We start from the raw sequence: 8184 nt of genomic DNA, 5'->3' as shown, positions 1-8184 counted from the left end.
GTCCGCAGTGTAGAGTATTGATGGCTTTGTTTTCAATTGATGCCTTTTTCTTTATATCATTTGTCCAGTCTTCAGGATCTACTATGTTCCCGGAGTTGTCTACTGGAATTTTGTAAGCCCTTGTGACGCTCATCCATTGGTCGTAGTCTGTCTTCATGTAGACCTCCATTCTCCTCTTCCAGTACGAAAAGTCATCCCCGTTGAATAGGGGAGGACGTACTGTGCTGAAGCCTTCTTGTTGAGACATCTTATCCTGCACACACTAAATTAACTGGAAAAAAAATTCCAAGACTTCGTCTTGGATTAGCAGTGCGGGAGAAATAGAAACTCTAAGTTGGTGTTGTATCAATTTAGATTTTAAATGCAACGAAAAAAAATCTTCCAAAAAGATAATAATATCAGTTTGGAATTGTTAAAAAAAATGATTTCACCCCCTGTCTGATTGGTGGTTGCACCAAATCAGAGCGGTACCTGCTCTGATACCACTTGTAAGACCGTTGAATTCGATAGAGGGGGGGTGAATATCGATTCGAAAATCTCGAGTTAAAACGCAGCGGAAAAGTAAGGAAGTAAAGAGATGAACACTGTTGATTTTTACTTCGTTCGGAGCCTGTGACGACTCCTACTCGAAGGCCCGTACTCCTTGAGTACTTTCGTTGGGCAATTCACTAGCAATTCGGATAATTACAATTTACGTACAAATATTGCTAATGAAAAGAAAGAAAACAAAGCTAACCGACAAACAATGAATTAAAAAGAGAGCCGGAGTGAGTCGTCGGAGCTTTGTGAACGTTGTTGGAGCGCAGAGCAGCAGAGTGATTGGACTCAGAGTTCTCAGAAGACTGATTTGTTGAAGCTCTTGCCTGGGGCTTCTTTTATATGCTGCTTCGGGCGCCTGGATCCCTTCCGGGCGCCTGGAATGTGACGTAACACTCCCAACCAGCATGCTCCAAGTGTCAACGTCGTCCTGGGATAAAATTTGCCTCCGGGCGCCTGGATCCCTTCCAGGCGCCCGGACTTCCGGGCGCCCGGAGCCATTCCGGGCGCCCGGACCCTCACTGTTCCCTACCTGCAAAACAGTGTTAGTCCGAGGCAAATAAATCCTGCAGCACAGTTTGTTAGCACATTTTTACAGATACGCTAGGTAATAAAAATTAGCATCAAGAGTATGACTTAGATTCCGTCTTTCCGAGACCGGAATCTAGTCACGATCTCGACTTAGATATCCGAAATGGATCTAAGCCGGATCGACGCCTAATGTTCCCTTCCCGGGAACGCGTCCTCGCAGTCACTCCCCTCCAGTGACTTACCTTACTTACCTGCCAGACGTCCGGTCAGCCCGTCGACCCGTCTGGACTTCTCGCCAAGCGTCCGGTCAGCCCGTCGACCCGCTTGGACTTCTCGCCAGCTATCCGGTCAGCCCGTCGACCTAGCTGGACTTCTCGCCAAGCGTCCGGTCAGCCCGTCGACCCGCTTGGACTTCTCGCCAGCTATCCGGTCAGCCCGTCGACCTAGCTGGACTTCGTGCCAGACATCTGGTCAGCCCGTCGACATGTCTGGATTTCTCCTGCACACTCGATCAAAGTGTCAGACAACAACACAACTAACTTAACCTATTTGTCATTCATCAAAACCTGGGTTAGACCGTTAGTGCTACCCGCACCAACAGTTCCGTTGTATTCCCCGATCGCGGGGGGCACATAATGTTTCAGCAGAGGGTCCCGTAGGATGACCTCCGAAAACTGCCGGTTGATTCACTCAGGGGAGGCGTCCGTTCGGGGAGCCTTACCTTTTCTGTTATCTCGCATGGGTGCCTCATCGGATGAAGATCCTCGATCACGGTTAACTGTTGCGACTTCAGGAGGCGTACGGAATAGGGCCCGATGAAATGGAACCGTGGCAAGCAGTGCCTCCGCTCGGCCTCCTAACGCTGACGTCGCTTGTTGCTCCAACCGCTCGTCTTGCGCCTTCTGTTTTTGTTGCTCTACAAGCTTAGCTGCTCTTTCCTCGATTAGAGCGTCGAGCTCCTCCTGGGAGATCATCACGGTGTGCTGTCGTCCAGCTTCGTCCATCTCTTCCGCTCGGATGCAGGCGCGTTCCCACAGACGGCGCCAATTTGATCCTGTCCGAACGCTGAATCGATGGACGCTGGGCACGTGGCGCTCTTCCAACCAATGATGTGGATCTCTGACCGGCCATATGGATCTCCGGCGAACCTGCAAAGTAGTCGGGCCGGGAAGGGGTTCCCGGCGACGACCCTCCGACGCTCAATTCAGACAAGAGAAAAATGATAGTGGCTCCGAAGATGTGAGATCGCGTGATTGCATACCTTCGCCGAAGTCTGAGGGCTCTTATATAGAGCTGTGGGGAGGCGTATGCACACCTACCGAGGCATACACGTGTCCTTTACCATACCTTAGTATGGGCTTGTCAGAGGAACATGCCTGACACCATACTGCTACAGTTCGAGCACCTCTCTGATGGGACGGTAGAACCTTCTGTCGTGAGATTCTGTGTATGGCTTGGTCGTTGAACATGCCTGTTGTCAGAAGATGTCTCCCAATGTCCCCTTGTCCTTGTCTCTTTTTTTCCCGAGCCGAGTGTCCCTCCGCTCGACAGGCATCGGTCCGACCGAGCGTAGGTATGAGTCCGACCGGGTGCTCGGCTGAGACTGTTCCTTCACAGCATTCACCTCGGCCGAGCAGGCTGGCCGCTCGGCCCGGAGATCCTGTTCACCATGAGCGTCAGAAACCCAACTCCCCGACGGGTTGTCTTTGATTCCGCTTGGACCCGTTCGGCCGGTTGACCCTGCTCTTCTCCGATCGGCCGTTTGACTTTTGACCTCCACGTGGCGTTGACTCCCCTCAAAAGGGGGTCTCCTGTCTGTACATCCGGATCAACTATTATTGTAGTTCTGGCTTACGTCATCTCTTAACAAACTTCAACAAACTGGGGTCCATCTCATGACTGTGGAGGTTAGATGAGGTGGAATAAAAAGGGAATCCTCTCCACTGGCGAGGTACGCAAGCATACGCATTGCATCATAATCAAACCCTAATTGTCATCTTCTTTCATGCTACTTCTTCTTCTCACCGGAGACTAACTTGAGCGTCGGAGGGCCTAACCAGGGATTCCCACCCCGGTCTTAGGTCGCTAACGCTTCGTTGGTTGGTCACATTGTGTGCAGGAATAGGAGATCGTCCATTGGATTGCTGAGTCTTCACTAATCCACGGAGGCACCTCGTCGGAGTTCATTTTGAAAAGGTATTCTTCATAGATCCGCTTTGGTTTTCTCGGGTCTATTGTTTCGCCTTTAGTCTCTCGTGAGGTCCGTTGTGGTTTTCTCAGATCCTCTCTTGTTCGTCGGCATCAGGGTCATTATTCGCCATCGCTCATCGTCGCCCAGCACTTCATCCCGCAAACTCTCATACAGGATCATTAGTCATGAATAATAATTTATCATCGCTAATTAACGACAAATTTAAATTAATCCGTCACTAATTAGCTTACGGAATATAGCGATGAATATATATAAAACCATCACTATTTTTAGCGACAACATATATATTATGTTGATAACAGCAACGATGTTGTATATTTCATCACAAGAAACATCAAGGGCAGAAATCTAAATGATGGAATATATTTCATTGTTGATCTATCACTAATGACATTACAAATGGAAAATGTTCGTTGCTAAACGTTGTATGTTTTGTAGTGACAAAGATGCCCACTCTAATAGAAGCATCCTAGCTGAGTTATTTTCTTTAACCTCAACCTCTGATCGATCTTGGCAATCACAGTCGTTGTACCCTACGGTCCATAACTATCCCTAATAGGACAATCTGCATCAGATGTGACACCTAGCCAATGGCCAAACCAAGTTAGGCATACGACTCAAGCATTGCCAAGGATGGATCTAGGAATTAAAGGAGGGTCGGGTTAGGTTGATCCTGAGTTCGTCGAGTCCGCCGAGTCCTTCTAGTCCGCCGAGTTCACCGAGGACGTTATAAAAGAGATCTTAGCTCACTTAGTGTGAGCAATTACCATCTCACATTTTCCTACATTTAACCCAATGTTAAATTTTTATTGAATGGAATTTTTTCATTATTTATGAAATTGGTAGAAGGCTTGGTCATTGATTTCGACATTAGAGATTGTTCCCCCGAAGGTGAGGTAGAGATGGGGACGAATGTAGCACAAGGTCGTGTTTGAGCTTCTCACGTAAGGCCTTGCTTGAGTGTCTCGCATAGGACCTCAATCCACATCGCCGCCGGTGTCGACGAAACTCATAAGGTACACCAACGTGGAGGGCATATCGATTCAGTTATGGCAGTTGTGACCAAGGGCGATCATGTTGACAACTACGTCTTGAGGGCCTAGAGTGCAACAACAATACCTATTTGAGAAAAAATTGATCAAATGGACAATAAGATAGTAATAATAATTTCGCTTTAGGTCATTTCTTCTTTTTGACCTTGGCAACATCTTTGTCTTTCAAACTAGGTACAATAGAAAAATTTATTGAAGACATTTTACAAACTGAGAATAAAATAACAAAATCAAGTCATAGTCGAACAAAATCAATTAACTAAGGTGGCGACTGCCACAGTAGCGGCTACGGTAACGGCCGTGCGATGCTTTGGCGGCGATGACCACGGTTACATGATGCTTTGGTCATGCGGCGGAGGCCACAACAATGGTCGCGCGAGTTAGTTGTACGTGCAGTCGAAGCATCGCATGACTCGATCTCAACAGGCTACGGATGCAAATGGGATGGTAGAAAAGGGAAGAAGAAAAATATTAAAGCTTAAGATTACTTGATTCATTGTCCGCATGTTCTTGTCTTTGGAGAGATACGCATAGCAGCAGAAAGATACGTAAATGTAACATAATATTTTAAAATTAGATTTTGTTCCTTGATAAAAATGTTTGGACTCGGCGATAGGGCTAGGCTACAGCTTAGAATAGCCCCTATTTAAATTCACCTCCTTCTCAAGGATGAATGAAGGTAAGACGAGGTATGATTTTCTCCTAAGCGGAGACCTTTCTTCCTCATGCGAGCTTTCTCATTCTTTTATCTTTTCTTGGTGCATCAACGAGCTCCTTTCTCTTCCCAATAGTGACTTGATGGTCAGAGGAGTCATGCCGACTCCTACAGACGACTAGACGAGTGTTGACATGTAGGTAGATCATAGGTTTGATCAGGAGATCTGCTAGAGGAGCAAGAAGGAGGGAAAGGAGAGGTCCGAGTACAGAGGACACCATCAATTATTAATCAAAAGATAAATATTTTCTTATTCTTTTAATTTATTAAACTCGTGATTAACCTCAATATCCTCTTAATACAATTTTTTTTTTTCTAAATAGTATTTGTCTATGCCTTCTCCGGAGCAAATTAGGTCGATCCATCCACTATTTGAGAACTTGGATCACTTATTCTATTTGACTGGTCTTTAAAATATTAAATTTTGAACCGTCTTGCAAGGAAGAAGAAATTGACCTGACGAGTCAAACATATGAAGTTGGGAGATTAAACAGTCAGCATACATCCATAGATAGGATTTGAATCCAATTGATTGAACCAATTGTAAGATTATTAAGTGAAATTTCCCAACCCTTTCCTTGAAGTTTGAACACCAACTAGGCTGTTGATCCGTATCATCAGGGAGGAAACATATCCATAAGAGTCCAAAGTAGTTTTTTTTTTTCCGGGACGATGATGCCAATAATGCAGCGGTAGGTACCTTAACAACTTTTATTTTCAGAAAATAATCTGTTAAAATAGTTTGAATTTTATTTTTAGAAAAAAAAATTGAGAAGTTGTTTAGCAATTTTTATGTCCCATTAATTTCAATATATAGAAAGTAATTTTAAGCTATATATATTTTTTTAAGAAAAATGGAGCTCAGTGCAAACATCCAAAATATTTTAAATTGAAAATATAAAATGTCCTTAACTTCTAAATATATTATATATCAGTTTTAAATAAAAATTACTTAGCTTTGATTGCACGTGGGACTATTCATTATTTCAATTTCAAACCCCTTTCCCTGCTCGAAAGAAGAAACGTTCGGCGATCTTACATTGAAAGTTTACAGAGGGATATGGAGTTTTCGATGGGTTTAGGTGGACTGGTGATGGTTTAACGAGCAATAACAAAAAAACTAATTTTAATTAATCTTATTGATTATTTTTGAAAGTGATTGATTTGGTCCTATAAAAATTTCATCGATTATCAGGATAAATCAAAAAGCGTACGCGACGATTAATTTAAAATTTAACATCTTTTAATTACGTCTCTTATTTAAGGAAAATTTTTTTATAAATATATCGTAATTAAAATTCCAACCACATATATCTGTGTGACAGATTAAATCTTTTACCGTGGCAACAAGCAAGACGTGGCCTTTGGACTAATTTAATGAGCAACAAGCAAGACGTGGCCCAAGGACTAATTTAATGAGCAACAAGCAAGACGTGGCTGTTGCTAATTAGGATTTCTTATGGTAGTTAATTTGTCAGTCCGGATCCTCTGCGCCCGCCTCCCGTGCACCCTCTGTGCCCGTCGCTACGCGACAAAAAACTCATGCGCTAAGCACGTACGTTTCTCCGATCAGCATTCCAAGCAAACTTTTTTTATTTTTTTATTTTTAAAAAAAAAGTATTTACTCTTTTTTATTAGGATTAATATGGATCGAAGTATATTGGACTTGTATAATTATTATATGTATTAGGGTTTAGGGTTTAGGGTTTAGGGTTTAGGGTTTATTTTATTTTTTTAAAAAAAAAAATTAAAAAAAGTTTGCTTGGAATGCTGATCGGTCAGCAAGACCGATCAGCATTCCTGCTGATCGGTCTGCTGACCGATCAGCATTCTTGCTGATCGGAGAAACACACGTGTTTAGTGCGTGGGTTTTTTGTCGCGTAGCGACGGGCGCAGAGGGCGCACGGGAGGCGGGCGCAGAGGATCCGGTGAACAGCCTAGTTATTGCAGGGAATGGCCTTACATTGCATTCAGCATTGATAAATATTTTTTTGTTATTTTTATCTCAAAAAAAAAAAACTGTCATTTCTAAACAAATTTCAAATTAATTAAGAATATCAATATATATATTTTTTTTAATAAAAAAAATAAGGTAATGGAAGGAACGAGCTAATAGAAAGGGCGGCGATTCCAGCCGTCGAAGAAGCCGAAGAGCTCCTAACGGAACGGTAAGAAGGACCGCCGCGGCCCCTTGGCCGCCTTCCCGTTCCCTCCGGGTTTTGTATTTGGGCCTTTGCTTGGTCTCGGACTCCTCCTCTCCAGCGGCGGAGATGAGGGAAATTCAAGGAACATAGACTTCTTCTTCCCGTCGCTGTGGCTCCGGCGTCCGAACAGGGTATCCCAAAGCTTCCACCGCCGGCTCGTCTCGGTGGACGTGCACTCCCTTATCCACTCCGGGGATTGTGGCGCCGACCTCACGGTTCGTGGACGGTACTCTCGCGCCGCGGTCGACACCAGATCGTCCGCCTCGGACGACGACGACGACGACGAGATCGACTCAGATCTAGAGCCACTCTCCTCGACGAGAATCCGGCGAATGGGGATCTGCCTGGCTGGAGGCTTCGCCGCACTCTCCTCCGACGAATGGAGGGCAAGGGAGCGGTCGAAGACAGGGTAGACGGGGAGGATGCGGCCGTGGGAGAAGAGCTCATCGGCGGTGACGATGGGCTCATCGCGGGCGCCACCGATCGGGAAGGTGAACTCGAAATCGTCCTCGGGTTGAGAGGGCCGGCCGTCATTGCCGGAGCCGGCGTTGTCTGCGAAGGCGGTGCTGGCGGCTGGGCGTTCCATCATGGTGCGTTTTGGGGCTTCCGTTCGGTGCCCGAAGTACGGGGGATTTATCTAGGTGAAGTAGAGATGGTTGCTTGCGGAGGAGTCCCGACTATTTACTCGAACCACGTGTGTGCCTGCATCATCGCTGTTCTTTCAGTGGTTATAGCTTTTAGAATTCTATTGCATATTCTGCTGCATTGCTGCCAAAATTAGTATTTTGGAATCATATGAGGAAATCCATGTCCAATTAAAAAGCAGCAGCGGCAGAACTTCAGGGATTATGCTGACGAATTAGATGACAACGGGACTTGATAATACGTCATTGATTAGGTGTTTAGGGAGAGGATGTGAAGCCGACACCCATC

At 45.2% G+C, this 8184-nt stretch overlaps 1 protein-coding gene across 1 annotated transcript; it reads right to left on the bottom strand.

The window, feature by feature from the left end:
* Positions 1–7150: 7150 nt before the first annotated feature.
* LOC122035008 lies at positions 7151–7971 on the bottom strand. The gene has a single exon (XM_042594369.1). The coding sequence runs from the start codon at positions 7838–7840 to the stop codon at positions 7205–7207; it is 636 nt and encodes a 211-aa protein (XP_042450303.1). The 5' UTR covers positions 7841–7971; the 3' UTR covers positions 7151–7204.
* Positions 7972–8184: the final 213 nt, after the last annotated feature.

Source organism: Zingiber officinale, chromosome 11B (assembly GCF_018446385.1).
Source record: "Zingiber officinale cultivar Zhangliang chromosome 11B, Zo_v1.1, whole genome shotgun sequence".
NCBI classification, from domain to species: Eukaryota; Viridiplantae; Streptophyta; class Magnoliopsida; order Zingiberales; family Zingiberaceae; genus Zingiber; species Zingiber officinale.
This window is presented reverse-complemented; position numbering and strand designations above follow the sequence as displayed.